Here is a 19018-nt window from a genome sequence, read left to right on the forward strand (position 1 = left end):
TTCACATCAAGTTTTATTGATATTTGATTACATATAAATAGTGAGATCAAACAGGAAGGCGGTGACACGGGAATGTTCCTAGTTTCCTCTCCTTCCTGCCATTATTTCACATCTGCTTTCTTCTCTCCTGCTTCTATCTTCAAGGTTTCTGGAGACTGACGATAAGCAGGGAAAGTCTCCCAGGGGCTATTCAGATCGAATTTGCGGAACTCCTGCGCCAGCTCCACAGGCTCCGCCACCACACGTTTCACCTCGTCGTCATACCTGACCTGAAGGATGACAAAAAGTGTTAACACTGGCAAAGACTTACGTGGGCTGGCTACAAAAACGTACCTCAGATTTTAAGAGCCATTTTTGCCCCTCATCCATGCAGGCGGATTAGCACTGCATCACCATAATCTTCCTAAAAAATCCTCTTGGCCAATACAATAAATGTCTCCACAGGGATCTGTATTAGGACCAATGCTTTTCAACCTGTTCATAAATGGTCTGGAATTAGGCGTGAGCAGTGAAGCGGCCAAGTTTGCGGATGACACCAAATTATTTAGGGTGGTTAAAACAAAACGGGATTGTGAAGAGCTCCAAAAGGATCTCTCCAAACTGGGAGAACGGGCATCCAAATGGCAAATACAGTTCAGTGTAAGCAAGTGTAAAGTGATGCACGTTGGGGCAAACAATCCCAACTTCAAGTATAGCCTGACGGGATCTGAGCTAGCAGTGACCAACCAGGAAAGAGATCTTGGGGTTGTGATGGACAGCTCAATTAAGTTGTCAACCCAGTGTGCGGCTGCTGTAAAGAAGGCAAACTCCATGTTAGGCATAATTAGAAAAGGAATTGAGAAAACTGCCAAGATCATACTGCCCCTATACAAAAGTATTCCCAGTGTGGCCACACTTGGAATACTGTGTCCAGTTCTGGTCACCACACCTCAAAAAAGATATTGTAGAACTGGAAAAAGTGAAGAACGGCAACTAAAATGGGCTGGAGCACCTCCCCTGTGTGAGAAGGTTACAACAGCTGGGATTGTTTAGCTTGGAAAAAAGTAGGGATGTACGAAAATCACTTACCTGTTCGCGGATTATGTTTATGGGGGGGGAGGCGTTCCGTCCCTCCCCCTAGAATCCTGGACGGAGGGGGAGGCGCTCCATTCCTCCCCCCCGGAATCCTCCGCAACCAGCTGTGCTCCGCGGCAGCTCCACGGAGCAGCCAGCCAGGCCCAGCCAGGCCAGAGCCGTCCGCAGCCGGATTTCCGGCCGCGGAGGGCTCTGGGGAAAAAAAAAACACGTACGCAAATGGCAGCGGCTACGGCCGCCGCCATTTGCATTCCTTATTTTTGACGTCTTAATCTACGTAAATATTTACATAGACTAAGACGGCGAAAATAAGGGGAACGCAAATAGCATAGTGGACGCTATTTGCGTTCCCCTTATTTTTGCCGTCTTAGTCTACGTAATTATTTACATAGACTAAGACGGCCCAAAATAAGGAATGCAAATGGCGGTGGCCATTTGCGTACGCCTTTTTTTTTTTACCCAGTCGTTTTAGGCTACGTAAAAACTTACGTAGCCTATCACGTGTGTAAAAAAAAAAAACAAAAAAAACTGCAAATGGCGGCAGCGGCAACCGGTCGGAAGACCAGCCGCCGCAGCCGCAGCCAGCCGGAAGATCTGCCCCAGGTAAGTCTCGTCCCGGGGGAATCCGTGGGGGGGCGGGGGGGGGGGCAGGCCATTCCACCACAGATTTCGGGAGGCCGAATGCACTGGCATTCGGCCTCCCCGAGATCCGTGGCGGAATTCTCTGCCATCCCTAGAAAAAAGGAGGGTAAGGGGAGACATGATAGAGATCTACAGAATTATGCATGGTGTGGAGAATGTGCCTAAGGAGACATTTTTCTCCCTCTCTCTTAATACTAGAACCCAGGGTCATCCTATAAAGCTGATTGGTGGGAGATACAGGACAGATAAAAGGAAGTACTTCTTCACACAGCACATAGTTAAACTATGGAATTCGCTACCACAGGATGTAATGATGGCCACCAAATTGGATGGCCTTGAAAGGGGGTTGGACAAATTCCTGGAGGAAAAGGCTATCAATGGCTACTAGTCTTGATGGCTATGTGCTACCTTCAGTACCAGGGGCAGTATGCCTATGTACACCAGATGCTGGGGAACAAGGGTGGGAAGGTGCTGTTGCACTCATGCCCTGCTTGTGGGTTCCTGGTCAACAGCTGGTTGGCCACTGGGTGAACGGAATGCTGACTAGATGGACCCTTGGTCTGATCCAACATGGCTCTTCTTATGTTCCTTCTCATCAGAGACCAAATCCTTATTATCACCTAGAGGAATGTTTCTCCTCTTCTTTATCCATTACTCATCCTCAGCTTCACACTATTTTAATAAATTTGCATACAATCTAGGATGACAATATTAAAAGTGAATGTAAAATTTTCTAGAAGCCAGCAAATGACTGGAATAGGGAGTGATGAGAGAGACTGGAACAAACTATGGTGCAGAGTTCTGGAATATGTGAAAAAGACTGGTGGGACATGCGTACGGTGACTCAGTTCAGACTTACTGGCAAACCAGAGTTTGCTGTTCTGAGCACAAACAGGCATGAACCTTGGGCTTGTATGCTCCTTCCTCTCCTTGCCCTTTCCTCCATGCATGAGGGGATGAGAAGCTTATAGTTAGCAGCAAACCATAGCTGGCCATCTCTGGACACCACAGCAAACTATGGTTTGCCACTAACCAGGATAGGAAGCTTCTCATCTCCTCCCCTCGAGTGTGGAGGAAGGGATAAAGGAAGTATGCAAGCCCAAGGCTCATTCCTCCTCATGCTCATAGCAAACCAACCTGTGCCATTGCACTTGAATGCACCTGTTACATTGTATTTCTTAACTCCTGGGCCAAGTAGTGACGGCTGAGTTTATCTGTAGGTAGTTTCAAGCCAGCTCTATAAACAGTAATTGTGCCCATGCCCACCATATCAAGTAGCCTCCTTCTCCTCCACTCCCTGCCCATCCAGTCCTTCTCACTCACTTCCCCACAGTGATCTTTTCCCATCAGGGAAGACAAGGTCAGGCTTCAACTTGTAACTGATTAAAAACCTTTACAGTGCAGTCCTACATAGATCTACTCAGACATAAGCTCCACTGAGTTCACTGAAACTCATTCCCAGATATAGGCATAGTATAGGATTTGCAGCCTCAAAGAATGGCCCTGGTTACTGGGCAGCAGATTTTAAATATCTGTATCTCTATATATTTAATACAAGCACATATTAAAACCGCATCTGGAAAGCACCATCTTAAAAAAAGGCAGTCTCCCTTCTCTCACACGCAGGAAGAATGCTTCTTTTGAGATGCCTGCTGCAAGATGTATGTGCATAATCTAAAAACAAAATATTCCTCTCAATTGGGGAATATTTTTACTTATATGTCAATTTAACATAGATAATCAGCTAAAACTCATGACAGTTAAAATATATTTTATCGGGTTGCAGCCCTAATACAAGGGCTGTCTTGTCTCTGTCCCCAAGATCTTCCAAGCAAAACTGGATACATCTGCAGTGGACCGTCTCGTCTGGAAAATATGTTGTGTTAAAGTACCCTGAAGTGCCGGGGACTCACCTGTGCTAGCCTCACAGTACAATCCCACATTCCCGGAACAGCAACAGGCCCTATGTTTTATCCATCTGACTGCCTCTTCAGGGGAAACTGCAACATGCCCAGGTAAGTAGGCAGGTGACAGATTATGCTTCTACTGTAAGCAGTAGCTAGACATAACCAATCATATCCCATGGATAAGTGGTTATCTTTAGCACAACATAGGATCAGATAACAGTTACTCTAGCAACACCGCTAGATTCATCTAGGAGCAAATGACAAAAATAAGTAACGGGCAGAAGCTCTGAGAGAAGAGACAGGCAGCAGGTATCATTGCTGTTGAATTTTCTACAAGAACCAAGTTAAAGCTAAATTAAAGGGGCACTAGAATGAGCAGGCTAAATTCAGAAATAGCCCCACTGGGCAGAGGACAATTTCTTGTCATTCTCTGCAGAGTACATTCAAGGCTTCCTCAAGGTACAGACAGGCTGGCTAAGCTGCTAAGTAGTCAGTTGGGGGAAAAGTGATTTGCATGCATTAGATTACTTTTCACCTGGGCTTCCCAACTGTTGATCTCTTCTTCGTGATCAAGCAGACCAAATGGAATGCCAGAATGGTCCAATTCTACAGATTCCAGGAACAGAGAGCCAAAGTGATTTATTCACTGTTTTTATGGTGACTGCCCAGAATCCTATATACCTTTCCCCCTCCCCTCCTCTGTTGAGGGTCCCTCTAGGTGGAAATCATCCTGGTGGCCCCATCTAGCCTAGCAGACCAAGATTCTCAGACCTAATGGAAATTTGGCCCCTGGGCGCCTTCTGATTTCACTGGGTCTTCTCTCTCAATCTACCATCCACTCCAGCTTGGTCATGCATTTATGCCCAGAAACTGAACAGAAGCAGTTGTTAAAATGGAGGGGATTGGAGGGACAGTAATTAACACCATTCTGGTCTCATGCATATCTTCTATTTCCAAGATTTATTAAATGACATAGAAAGTCATCCACAGATAGTGCAGGAAAAAAATGGCTCCAGTCCACTTCTGCCTCTGTTCTGGACATCTTAACCTTTCTCCAAGATGGCCTGACCGAGGGCTTGGCACCCAATAGTCTTAAGAGACAAGTCGCTACATTCAATAATTATTTTGGGTAGCTAAATCACATTTTTCTGTTCCACCACCTTACCCTCACATTAAACATTTTGTTAGGAACTCATCACTTATCTGTCCACAGGTTCCCCACTTTCAGGACTTTTCGTTAGGCCCTCCTTCTGAACCTCTGAGGACCTGCCAAACTTTGCTTGAATCCAGTTCTCTCCAAAGAGAAACTCTGATATAACCATCAGGTTTTTTATATTTACATTTGTAGGCCAGAGGAGTACATATAGCATATCTGTATCCTCAAGCCATGTTTCCAAGATTTTAAAGTCACCAGATCTACTATTAGTAGGTGGGTCTCCAAATAGTTTCTCTATTGTCTATACATCAGGGGATCATTCCCCTCCTCCCAGGATGACTACCCACTTAGTCCAGGGAGCAGCTATTTGCTCATCTTCACTAATACTCCACTAGAAGGCATTTTTAGGCTGGCCACCTGATCCACCCCTTCTACCTTTGTAAGGCACCATACCAGGGATAGGCAACCCTTTTGGGCCATAGGCACATTTGGCAATTTGAAAAACTGTCCTGGACATCACCACAAAATGGCTGCTGCCATTAGAGGTGTAGCAAAGGACAAGTAACCTGCCCAAAAGACTGCGTACAAGGCAGAGGTGGGGCCTGACGCCCAACACACTAAACAACTCCTTTGAACCCAAAGTTTTCAGCACTGACAGAAACCTATTTCACAGCAATCCCAACAGCCAGTAAGGTGTTATTTTATTTCTAGGTAGGAGGTGTAGGGCACCTTGGAGGGCAACAAGAAAAGTGTTTGGGGTACACTAGTGCCCATGAGCAGTGGGTTGCCTACCCGCTGCACTATTCCACTGGTGCCTTTGTCTTGACAGATCCCTCCTTAGTCCGGAGGATCCTTCAGCAGGACATTTAAATCTACAGTTCTCTTCTACTTCCCTCAATCCTCTGGGATGTGGATATCACTCCTGAACACCCCTTTCTTACCTGCTGTCCTGCCCTGTGACCAAGAATGGGGAGTCCACCTTATTGTGAAGTTTCATTGTGGCTTTAAAGCAGGAGAGCAGGCAGACCCATCCATTGTTTGAGTGGTGGAATACAGGCAGGGGCAAAGGAGCAGTATTGCCTTTGGCATGGTTCCACCCTGTGGCAGTCTAGTCGGGGTGCCCTCTCTGTTCATGTTTTCTCTTCTCTGCTGTTTGTTCAATAGCCCTCTTTGGGCAGTGACTTTATTGTTGCATGTTATACTGTAGTTCTAGGAGTTGTTCATATGGATGAGACCATGTCCCGAATGTGGGATAAGCCTTCTTCTCAGAAGGGACATCAAACTTGCTGGCCCTGCTTCCAATCGGAGGATGAGTTAACCCTTGTCTGCCTGCTCTCCTGCCTGTATACCAGAATGAAACTGCACAGTTAGTTCTATTTTCCATTTTCCAGAATAAAAAGGGGCCATGTTATGGCCGTAGAGTTTGCATATGCAAAGCTATGAAAAGACCCTGTAGTTGTGTTGTGTCTAGCTTTTACAAATGTTTATACCTCCACATATCCAGAGAGAGGAAAGTCCTTCCGAAAGGGATGACCCTCAAATCCATAATCTGTGAGGATTCGCCTCAAATCAGGGTGGTTGGCAAAGAACACTCCATACATGTCCCAGACCTAGAGGTGTGGGAATCAAATAGGTAAATGGTTAAGCGTGTTGACTTTAAAGACTGAATGCTCCTGGCTCATTGGTCTGATTTCTATGATCTTCAGTATGACCTCACAAATGAAATGTGGGGCATTCATTGCTAGCATGGGAGGGGTGGAGGCTGCTGATAGGCAAGGCAACAATTGGGGCTCAAACTCAGAGATGCTTGAGATTTAGAAGAGCGTCAGTCATTCAGCTGAAGTAAAATTCCCAGCAATAACAGAGACAAAGTGCTTTCTAAGCCAAATATGAAGAATCCCAGAATTATCAGTCCAGTTCCAGCTGACCAACTTCTCTTGATGAAAGCAATTGCAAGCTTCCAAGTTATGCAGAACACTTGATGAGATGGGAATTGGATACCTTTCTATTTTGATAAAGAGCTGCATGTAACTTGGAAGGTAAATTTAATATCACAACAAGTGGCCCAGGTAAAAGGACCAGGGTGGGGATGGGGAGCTTGAGGCGAGCAGCACCCAAGTGTGGCTTTGAATAATCCCCAGCCTGCTTTCTACTCCTCCACATCACATACATGAACTCCTCCAGTAATAATCTAGATATGCTAATGTAGCAGCCATATCGGGGGTCAGACTAAGTAGCCTCATGCAGTCTCATGCTTCATGTTCTTGCTGAGCTCTTTCTCCCTTGAATATATTGTTGTAAGCTGACGAGACACAGGAATTCCTTATCTTGTCAAAGGTCATACAACTGTATATCTTGTTCTCTGCTGTTCTCTTCTGTTCTCTCCTTATCATGGCTACCCTATAACCCAGTTCTTGTATTATAAACAATAGTGCTAGGAGAAGAAATGTTGAGGACTGCAACCCCACGCGGGAGGGGGAGGAGGAGCTGTTTCATATGTGTCACAATGTCTATAAAAACAATGTGCTGATGTATTTCGGGGCTTCTGGCTCTTTGGAAATGATTCCAGCCTTAAGCCCGCGCGTTAAATAAAGAATCTCTTTTTCCTTCACTCTGTGGTCTCTCTGACTCTGGGTTCTGCAACACTAAAGCAGAAGGTCTGCATGTTAAATAGGTTAAGGAAAAAATTAATTACATGTAAGTGCCAGAGTGTATTTTCATCACATGTTTTTAAAATGCTCACTTGTACAAGTTGGAGATTTTTAGATCCCAAATCTAGTTAACATAGATGTTGCAGATCTGGATGGACATAAGTTAGCACCACCAAATATGCCACACCACAGCTAATCCACAAATTGGAAAATAAGTTATTCCTCAAGTATATTCCTTGCAACAAGAACATTTGCAAGGAATATAAAAAAAAAAATGGGGAGGGAAGAGCATTGACCAATTCCTAGAAGGCCCACGAGTCTTCTCTAGACTACAAGGGCCAGAATGCAAGCTCTGCAAATAAGGAATGTTCACAGAGAAAACTGGAAGCACCACCAGGACCTTTAAAGCAACGCAAGCCACAGGAATCTGGTTCATCTCAAATGAAATCATGTGTTCTCATTCTGTTTGGAAAGGAAACCAACTCTTCCCCTCATCCCAAATGTCAACATCTCTGGTGCTTACCTCTCTTTCATACCAGTTTGCTGCTTTGTGCACTGCGACTGCTGAATCAAGAGGTGTCAATTCATCAGTATAGGTTTTCACACGAATCCGGGAATTGTAGCGTAGGGACAGGAGATTGTAGACAACCTAAGGGAGAAAGGTAAACAGCAGGAATGTTTTTTCTCACATTACAGAAAGGAAGGAGAAAGCGTTAAGATTATTTCCAGTATTATCATAGTACAGCCATTTTATCAAAGCCACAACAGGACACAGTATTTTTAGCTCTTTCATTCAAAATCTGTCTTCCTTAACCATAATGTGCCTCATCTCAACACAAAACTTGAGATTTTGAGAAACTGACCCAAAACAGTCAGACAGTGGGGAAAAAGAGTAAAGATTCTATAGCACCATTCAGAAGAAAAATGTAAAAGATAGTTTCAAAATATCTGTTACCTTAATCTGGAAGATGCCTGGTCAAAAATGTTCAGTTTTCTCAATGGTTAAACCAACCAACCAAATGGAGAAAAAAAATGAAGAGGAGAAACCATCATTAGGGGCCAATAGAGGAATTTATTATGGTAAGCCCAATGAGGTCCTGGTATAAAGCCCTTCTTCAGAATGATATTAATTTAAAAACAAAAATCAGATTACAGTGCAATCCTATGCTTGGTTACTTGGAGGATCACAAGGCATTCCCCAGGGACTATCATGGGAGAATAAGTGTGGAGTTTAAGCAGGATAGATAGTGCAAAAGTTTAGGTTTTGTTTTCTGTCTAATGTATCATCTGTTTCCCTTCTGTCTTTGTAAAAGCTCTTCAGTTAATAAACATGTATTGTCTTCTAATGTGGTTGGGAAGTTTCTGACCAAGACCCCAGGGAGATGTTTTTCTCTCCCCATGTAGCCTAACCACTCAGGAATACTACCAAGGTATTTCATCTGGACTTTGGAAGGAGGGAGTTGCTGCATAAAGGAGCTTGAGTGATCTCCAGCTCTGTTACAGGAAGCTTTGGATGCAACCCGTTTTCTTGCTGCCTCACTAAACATATGCACCTTGGATTATGAATGTCTGGAACATACTGAACAGTCAACATGGTTATTACTACAGGATGTTCAATTATGAAATCTAAACCGTTCACTACCTTCTAAGGAAAAAAGAACATATGATGAGAATCCTGGAAAGTGAAAGCCAATCAAATGTAAATTCTGAAAGTGCTCCAGTTGTAAAACCATTATGTGTTGTCTGATATTACCCTTGAAACTTGAAAAGCAGCCCTGTGATGCAACCCGCAAAAGGGAAGTGAGCTAGAGCTCACCACTCTAGGTATTTCACAACGTGATGCCCTGCCTGCACTGTCTCCTAGACTGTTTCACCCTAAAGAAAATTTTAGAGAGTACAAGGAGAAACAGAAGGGTTTTGCAGAATTCTACTTGTCTCAGTGCAAAAAATCTCAAGGGGAGGGAAAGGGGGGGGGAAGGGAACCTGTTAAACCCTAAAATGTAGGAATCTGAGAGAAGAAAACACCTTCTACAAAACAAGCTGTCTAAGTGTGCCCTGAATTGTAAATGGAGGGAACAAATGCTCTTCACTTGTCAAAAGTGTAGCTAACTGAAATTGCTTATTGGGATGATAGTTCCTATAGATATTACATAGGTGGATACCTGGGGCAGCATCCAACACTGCTGGTCTGCTTATACTATTGATGTATTGCCAACGTAACTGACCTCTAGCGGTATGCCAATAGTGTAAGCTGGTGCAATGAGTTTGCTAGGGAAACCTGTCACACCAGTTTACAGTATTAACGTACCACCAGAGGTCACTTATGTTAGTGGTACTTCAATAGCGTAAGCAGACCAGCGGTGTTGGATACTGCCTCTGGAAATTTAGAATGGCCATTAAGTGACCAAAAAAAAAACCACTTTTCTACTTTGGTATACAGAAACCATAGATAATTTAAAATTGGTCTTGCTTTTAAATAGTGAAACAGGCTATGTGCAATGATTGTCTGTCTCTAGCTAGAATTATGTTTAGGCTGTCTTTAAGGGTGGAACCCTCTCTCTGGTTTATCCCCAGAATTACCGATTTGTTAAGAGCTCCTTTGTCAAAGCCTGTGGTTGCATATCCAGAAATGCAATACCAGCTTAAACTAAACAAATATAGCCCAGCATGATATGGCATTACACCGATTCAACATAATTTAAATGACTTTCAGCCAGATAAGAATTTGAACTGCTACAATTAGGTTGACCTATTAAGACATTTTATATCACTCAGTATTTTAACATGGCCTAGGCTAAAAGAAAAGCAGAAATAATTCAGATGGATTGGAAAGGGCTGTCAATTGCATTTAAGAGGACAAGCAGTATATAGACTGCACACTGTGAACCAAATGCCTTTTCAGGTATTTTTAGAAGTAGCTCAGCATCTTACAGCACCTTCCAAAAAAAGGGACTGTGCTCCCCAAGATAATTCTTGATGACCAAGGAACTTTAAGCAACAGCACTCTCTCATTAAACAAATGTCAGTAACATCACACTGTGCACAATGTTAGGCATGACAACTATTTCTGGATCAGTGACTACACAGACCTGCAGAAAGAAAACTAAGACAGCATGCTTGTCACAACAGCTAGGAGACATGATAATCCAGAAACAGCACAGAAACTAGTGGCCAGCAAGAATAATGCAACAGAAGGGAAGCACTAGCATAAGAAAAAGCTAGAGGGATACCCTCATTGTTTTGTTTAGCTATGCTATATGAGGGCTAGATTACATTTTGCTCTTAGAAGACTCAGTATCCTCTTTGCAGCACATCTTGAGGAACAGCTCCTACCTCAAAGCGGTTCTGTCGAGATGGAACATCAACTGCTGTCAGATCAACTAAGGATTTGAACTCAGCGGTTGTGTGGTCTTTTAGAAAGGTGAGAACTGGAATGACCCCATCTGGATGAATTAAGATTTCCAGCTCATTGAAACATGTCACCTGATATGAAGAGAAATAGTACCATGTTGAAAAGATCAACATCATCAAAAGCTGCAATCCTAAGCTCACTTACTTTGGTTTAAGTCCCAATCAAATCAATATAACAATTTCCAAATAATCTAATCAAAACTGAAAGAGGTTCAGGAAACAACAACAACAACCCAGGGTGCATAAGAGCAGAGAAAGAAGCTTTCTGGCATCCTTCCAGCTCAGCCTAGCACACATTCCCTTCCAAAAGAGGTCTGGTACTTCGCACTGTAGCTTTAAGACAGAATGATAGGGTTAGTAGGAACCCACCTGGACTTGTTGAACATACTTAGGCAGAATCTCAGCCACATATTCTCCAAAGGCACACAGCTGCTTCTGTGTCACTTCATCCTTTGGTCTTACAGTAGCTGAAAAGGAAGTTCATAGTGGTAAAAAAAGCACAGTGCACATCCAAAGCAACCTCCATGCTATTCCAATGATTTGAAACACCACATGGATGAGAACAATTTGTAATCAAAGACTGTTCTTTTAAAATTCACACTACATGTGTTAATTAGCTTACCAATATCAGGATGCCTTTGTTATCACCAACTACTGGTTTGTGACTGGGCACAACTAATAACATTGGACTCGATGGTCTTATAGGCCCCTTCCAACCCTACTATTCTATGATTCTATGATAATTATTACCATCTGTACTTTCTGCATTTCATTTTCCTCTGTTCTCACTGTTTACAATCCCAACTATGTCTATATATACTTGCAACTCAGGATAACACGTTGAACCTATGTTGAATCAGACTGAAGTCTATGAAAGCTTATGTCATGCGTTAAGTCTTTAAGGAGCCACAACATGCTTTGCTGTTATTCCTGATAAGACACAATCTTTTAGCATATCTACAAACTCTAGGAGGAAGTTAATAGAGTCAAGGCCATGAAAGAGACCACAATGCATTCAGGGAATGCCCCGTGTGTGTGTGTGTGTGTCTCAATCACACTGCAGATTTGTAGTGTCAATATAGATGACCATGGTAACTTATCAATGTAAACATAAAATCATATGGGCAGCTAATTGGCTGTAGTGTCTTCCTGCCCACATGTGAGCAGAATTTTATCAAACATCTGCACCTGATCAGAAATCCAGGAAAATAGTAAAACTCTCTTCCCTGAACAGAGAGATGCCACAGGCCACCAGCTTTCCACTTTGTTACACGTCCACAAAGCTAATACTTTACTTGGTAAAGGTCATCTGCCTTCATCCTCAGTGGGACTTGTTTTCCAGTAAACATTTTAACAATTAGACTGTTAGTCACACTGGAAAGAAGTATCAAAATAATTATAGATATGATTAGACGGCATATAGCTACTTTACCGTTGTTTTTCTGCTGAGGCTTTTTGAATGTCAAACCAGCACTATGTCACTATTAGAAACATTATTATTCATGTAGATAATCTCGACAGTAGAGCTTCATGTAGATAATCTCTACAGTGCATACCTGCTAGGTAACATAAAGCCTAGTAAACACTAAATATCAACAAAACAAGTAATAGGCATAGTCTCAAAATCAGGGTGCCTCTCAACCAATGGTTCCCAACTCCAGGTCCCAAGATGTTGTTGGATCACAATGCCCATCACCTCCAGCCAGTATGGCCAATGTAAAAACATAAGAAGAGCCCTGGTGGATCAGAACAAGGATCCATCTAGTCCAGCATTCTGATCACACAGCGGCCCAAAAAGCTATCAACTGGGAACCCATTGCCTCTGGTACTGGAGGTGGCACATAGCCATCAAGCCTAGTAGCCATCAATAGCTTTCTCCTCCAGGAATTTGTCTAACCCCCTTTTAAAGCCATCCAAGTTTGTGGCCATCATTACATCGTACGGTAGCGAGTTCCATAGTTTAACTATGCACTGTATAAAGAAGTGCTTCCTTTTATCTGTCCTGAACCTCCCAACCATCAGCTTCATGGAATGACCCTGGGTTCTAGTATTATGAGAGAGGGAGAAAAATGTCTCCCTATCCACATTCCCCACACCATGCATGATTTTGTAAACCTGTATCACGTCTCCCCTTACCCTCCTTTTTTTCCAAGCTAAATAATCCCAGCTGTTGTAACCTTCTCTCACAGGCGAGATGCTCCAGCCCCCTTGATCATTTTAGTTGCTCTTTTCTGCACTTTTTCCAGCTCTACAATAATGTTTTTGAGGTGTGGTGACCAGAACTGGACACAGTATTCCAGGTGTGGTTGCACAATAGTTTTGTATAAGGGAAGAATTATATTGGCAGTTTTATGTTCAATTCCTTTTCTAATTATGCCTAAAATGGAGTTTGCCTTTTTTACAGTGGCCGCACACTGGGTTAACATTTTCACTATTTACTTCCCACTATTTACTTCCCTTCATTGGGAGAATTTACCATTTCATAGAACAGTATCAAATAATAGTAGGTTTGGAAGGGGCCTATAAGACCATTGAGTCCAAGCCCGAGTCCAATTTATTCCTAATCTATGCTTTCTGTCATTTAACCAGTTACTGATCCATAAGAGGACCTGTCCTCTTACTCCATGACTGCTAAGTCTGCTCAGGAGTCTTTGGTGAGGGACTTTGTCAAAACCCTTTTGGAAGTCCAAGTAAACAATGTCTACTGGATCACCCCTGTCTACAGGCACTCTCAAAGAAGTCTAAAAGGTTAGTGGGACACGACTTACCTTTGCAGAAGCTGTGTTGATTCTTTTTCAGCAGGGCTTGTCCTTCTATACGTTTAATAATTTTATCTTTAATAATATTTTCAACCAATTTACCTGGAACAGACATTAAGCTAACGGGCCTGTAATTTCCTGGATTCCCCCTGGATCCTTTTTTAAAAATTGGTGTTACATTGGCCATCTTCAAGTCCTCTGGTATAGAGGCTGATCTGAGGGACATGTTCCATATTTTGGTTAGAAGACCAGTAATTTCATACGTGAGTTCTTTAAGAACTCTAGGATGGATACCATCTGGATCCAGTGATTTATTAACTTTCAATTTGTCAATACAAATTGAAAGTTCATCTTTTATTTTTTTTATTTATTTACAATATTTATATACCACTACTTTTGTCACCACTGCTTCGGTTCCTCAGACTCCCTTCCTGAAAACATCAGTTCAGGCAGAGGTACCTGTCCTATATCTTCTGCAGTGAAGACGGATAAAAATAATTCATTTAGCGTCTCCGCAATCTCCTTGTCCTTCTTTAGTACTCCTTTGACTCTATTGTCATCTAACAGTCCAAGTGCCTCCCTAGCCAAGGATCAGAGGTGATGGGAATTGCAGTCCAACAACAAATGGACACTCAAGATTGGGAACCACTGCTCTAAACTAGATTACCAGGATCTTAAGAGTGAATGAGACAGAATACCTTAGAATGTCCTCTCTAATATCAAACTCTGGCCATCGTTAGAGTTGGGATTCTGGATTAGGTAGAACAGGGATGGGGAACCTCTGGCCTGCACACCAAACACAGCTCATGGGGCTTCCCATCCAGCCTGCCAACTTCTTCCCCAGGCCCTGCCACCTCTAAATCAGGTCATCAGAGATAAGAACTTTTCCTTGGCTGAGCACTGAAAAAGGCTCCCTTTCTCAGTATTCATACAGGGAAAAGCTCTCATCTCTCCAATCAGCAGCTGATCAGAGAGAAGGACTTTTCCCTGCCAGAGAGGGGAGGCAGGTCTTGGGAAGAAAATGCTGAGTGATTCTGTCCTGTTTACTTCTGTGGCTTGCCCTACTTCCTTGTGAGTAGACATGCAGATGTGACCTGCTTATATTTGAGTAGACATGCTGCTTGTGCTTATTTTTTAGTTGACATTCAGAGACCGGGTATCAGGATACTATTTGAAAGGGTTGCTGAGTGATTCAGTCCTGTGTACTTCTGGGAAGACATGCAGAAGCCTTGTCCTGCTTTCTTCTGAGGAGGCTTAACAACATTGGTAATAATCACATTTTGGCCCTTCACACTCTGCCTTTGCCCATGCCAACAGATGTGAATTCAGCCTTTGTACTGAAAAAGGTTCCTTGCCCTTGAGGTCATACATACTTCTGACCTAACAAAACTGTCCTTATTATACTGTAAATGAGGAGTTGTTCAGACGCTAAACAAGTCAGACTTACGCCGAGTCTCAGCAGCAGTATTCCCTTCAAACCGAGCTTGCAACAGCATTGCAGGGCACCCAGCAGCTATAAAGAGGGGAAAGATAAGTTGCCTGTATTTTATCATCTTACTGGGAAAGAGTGTTATCTTTTCCACAAAGTAGTGGCTTCAACCATGCCATGAAGAATGTACTCTAATGAGTTTCAAGGATTTCATCAAAATATATGTTGCTAAGCGAATAGTAAATAAGAAGTAAGTGGTATTTAAGCAGCCCAACTTGTGAACAGGATGGCAGCCAAGGGTTTAACATTATGCGAGCGGACTTCCACTTGTGCAACAGGAGTTTTCCTTACTCCTGCAGCCCCTCACATGCTTCTCAAATCTACACTAGTGGGTCCCCCAACTCTCTGGAGATTTGGGGGACAAACCAGGGGCTGCAGGAGGAGGAGGAATTTGATCCAGCAGCAATGTCTGTTCCCTTGGCAGAAGGAAACAACTGGATAAAAGCCAAGATGCTACAGTCTAGGGTGGTGGCCTGAAACTGATTATCTACTAGGTCTCTTCCTACCTGCTAGTCTTCTCTCTTGACATGAAGTCACTGAACAGACACAAAACTAACATTTAAATGTCTAAAAAGCTCATCCAAAACACTTGCTATAACTTAGGCCTGCTTCACATTTTACAAATCCCTACACACAAGGCATTTTGATGTAGGAATTAGTTTAAAAACCTATGTATTGATTGTAATGAGCGATGACTGCACATGTGAATTGCACATTAATTCCCACGTGGAGAACCCTTTTATGGAGATATGTTTTAAGGGTGCGAAGTAGCTCTCTCTGTAGAAAAGAAAACTGAGGACTGAACTCTTAACTTCCACAGAAGAGAAGCCACCTGGTTTAAAAAGTGTGGATTAAAAAAAAAAACACACACACCACACAACCTGTACATTTCTTTGGGATATATAGACTCTCCCCTTAATGGATCACTGCCTTGTTGTGGCAAAGGGGCTTGCGTAACTCAGTGAAGCCATAAGCTATGCCGTGCAGGGCCACCCAAGACGGACAGGTCATGGCAGAGAGTTCTGACAAAATGTGGTCCACTGGAGAAGGAAATGGCAACCCACTCCGGTATTCTTGCCAAGAAAACCCCATGGAACTTATCACAAGGCTAAAAGAGATGATGCCGGAAGATGAGCCCCTCAGGTCGGAAGGTGTCCAATATACTACTGGGGAAGAGCAGAGGGAATTTCCAAGTAGCGTCAGAAAGAGTGAAGCGGCTGGGCCAAAGCCGAAAGGACACTCAGCTCTGGACGTGTCTGGTGGTGAAAAGAAAATCCGATGCTGTAAAGAACAATATTGTTTAGGAACCTGGAATGTCAGATCAATGAATCAAGGTAAGCTGGAGGTGGTCAAACATGAGATGGCAAGATTGAACATCGACATCTTGGGAATCAGCGAACTAAAATGGACAAGCATGGGCGAATTTAATTCAGGTGACCATCATATCTACTACCGTGGGCAAGAATCCCTTAGAAGAAATGGAGTCGCATTCATAGTCAACAAAAGAGTGGGAAAAGCAGTACTGGGGTACAATCTCAAAAACGATAGAATGATCTCAGTACAAATCCAAGGCAAACCATTCAACATCACAGTAATTCAAGTCTATGCCCCAACCACTGAGGCTGAAGAAGCTGAGGTTGATCGGTTCTATGAAGACCTACAACACCTTCTAGAACTAACACCAAAAAAAGATGTCCTCTTCATCATAGGGGACTGGAATGCTAAAGTAGGAAGTCAAGAAATCACCGGGATAACAGGCAAGAATGGCCTTGGTGTACAAAATGAAGCAGGACAAAGGCTCATAATGTTTTGCCAAGAGAACACGCTGATCATAGCAAACACTCTTTTCCAACAGCACAACAGGCGACTCTACACATGGACATCACCAGATGGTCAATATCAAAATCAGACTGATTATGCCCTTTGCAGCCAACGATGGAGAAGCTCTATACAGTCAGTCAAAACAAGACCTGGAGCTGACTGTGGCTCAGAGCATGAGCTGCTTCTTGCAAAATTTCGGCTTAACTTGAAGAACGTAGGGAAAACCACTAAACCATTCAGGTATGACCTGAATCATATTCCCTATGAATATACAGTGGAGGTGAGGAATAGATTTAAGGGATTAGACCTGATAGACAGAGTACCTGAGGAACTATGGATGGAGGTCTGTAACATTGTTCAGGAGGCAGCAACTCAATCCATCCCAAAGAAAAAGAAAGGCAAGAAAGCAAAGCGGCTGTCTGAGGAGGCTTTCCAAGTAGCTGAGGAAAGAAGGGAAGCGAAAAGCAAGGGAGAAAGGGGAAGATATATCCAACTGAATGCAGAGTTCCAGAGAATAGCAAGGAGAGACAAGAAGGCCTTCTTAAATGAACAATGCAAAGAAATCGAGGAAAACAACAGAATGGGAAAGACTAGAGCTCTCTTCAAGAAAATCGGAGATCTCAAGGGAACGTTTTGTGCAAAGACAGGCATGATAAAGGACAAAGAAGGCAGGGACCTAACAGAAGCAGATGAGATTAAAAAGAGGTGGAAAGAACACATAGAAGAACTATACGGGAAAGATCTGAATGTCCCTGATAGCCATGATAGTGCGGTCACTGAACTTGAGCCGGACATCCTAGAGAGTGAAGTCAAGTGGGCCTTAGGAAGCATTAGTAACAACAAAGCTAGCGGAGATGACAGTATTCCAGCTGAGCTATTTAAAATCCTAAAAGATGATGCTGTTAAAGTGCTGCACTCAATATGCCAACAAATTTGGAACACTCAACAGTGGCCACAAGACTGGAAAAGGTCAGTTTGCATTCCAATTCCAAAGAAGGGCAACGCCAAAGAGTGTCCAAACTACCGTAGAATTGCGCTCATTTCACATGCCAGCAAGGTTATGCTCAAAATCCTACAAGCTAGGCTTCAGCAGCATGTGAACCGAGAACTACCGGAAATACAAGCGGAGTTTCGAAGAGGCAGAGGAACTAGAGATCAAATCACCAACATTCGCTGGATCATGGAGAAAGCAAGAGAATTCCAGAAAAATGTCTATTTCTGCTTCATTGACTATGCTAAAGCCTTTGACTGTGTGGATCACAACAAACTGTGGCAAATTCTGAAAGAGATGGGAGTACCAGACCACCTTACCTGTCTCCTGAGAAACCTGTACGAGGGTCAAGAAGCAACAGTAAGAACCAGACATGGAAAAACCGATTGGTTCAAAATTGGGAAAGGAGTACGACAAGGCTGCATATTGTCGCCCTGTTTATTTAACTTATATGCAGAGTACATCATGAGAAACGCCGGGTTGGATGAATCACAGGTCGGAATTAAAATTGCCGGAAGAATTATCAACAACCTCAGATACACAAATGATACCACCCTAATGGCAGAAAGCGAAGAGGATCTAAAGAGCCTCTTGTTGAGGGTGAAAGAGGAGAGTGCAAAAGCTGGTTTGAAACTCAACATTAAAAAAACAAAGATCATGGCATCTTGCTCCATCACTTCCTGGCATATGGAAGGGGAAGAAATGAAAGCAGTGACAGATTTCATTTTCTTGGGCTCCAAGATCACCACAGACGGTGCTGTAGCCAAGAAATTAAAAGACGCTTGCTCCTTGGGAGGAAAGCTATGGCACACCTAGACAGCATAGTAAGAAGCAGAGACATCACCTTGCCAACAAAGGTTCGTATAACCAAAGCTATGGTTTTCCCAGTAGTAACGTATGGCTGTGAGAGCTGGACTATAAGGAAGGCCAAGCGCCGAAGAATGGATGCTTTTGAACTGTGGTGCTGTAGAAGACTCTTACAAGTCCCCTGGACTGCAAGGAGGTCAAATCAGTCCATCCTAAAGGAAGTCAACCCTGAGTGCTCATTGGAAGGACAGATACTGAAGCTGAAGCTCAAATATTTTGACCACCTAATGCGAAAACTCTCTGGAAAAGA

General features: G+C 43.2%; 1 protein-coding gene across 1 annotated transcript in view; it reads right to left on the minus strand.

The window, feature by feature from the left end:
* Nucleotides 1-19018, minus strand: part of NDUFS3 (NADH:ubiquinone oxidoreductase core subunit S3) — a 19672-nt gene continuing 654 nt past the window's right edge. The window contains exons 2-7 of the mRNA XM_084849320.1: nt 15048-15113; nt 11211-11308; nt 10764-10913; nt 7954-8079; nt 6270-6389; nt 1-269 (exon numbers count right to left, since the gene is read on the minus strand). Coding sequence (XP_084705446.1) covers nt 102-269; nt 6270-6389; nt 7954-8079; nt 10764-10913; nt 11211-11308; nt 15048-15113 — 728 coding nt within the window. The 3' untranslated portion in view covers nt 1-101. The remainder of the gene's footprint in view (nt 270-6269; nt 6390-7953; nt 8080-10763; nt 10914-11210; nt 11309-15047; nt 15114-19018) is intronic.

The sequence above is a fragment of the Heloderma suspectum genome, chromosome 1 (genome assembly GCF_057233095.1).
Source record: "Heloderma suspectum isolate Gila_16-S chromosome 1, 16-S_ref, whole genome shotgun sequence".
Classification (NCBI taxonomy): domain Eukaryota; kingdom Metazoa; phylum Chordata; class Lepidosauria; order Squamata; family Helodermatidae; genus Heloderma; species Heloderma suspectum.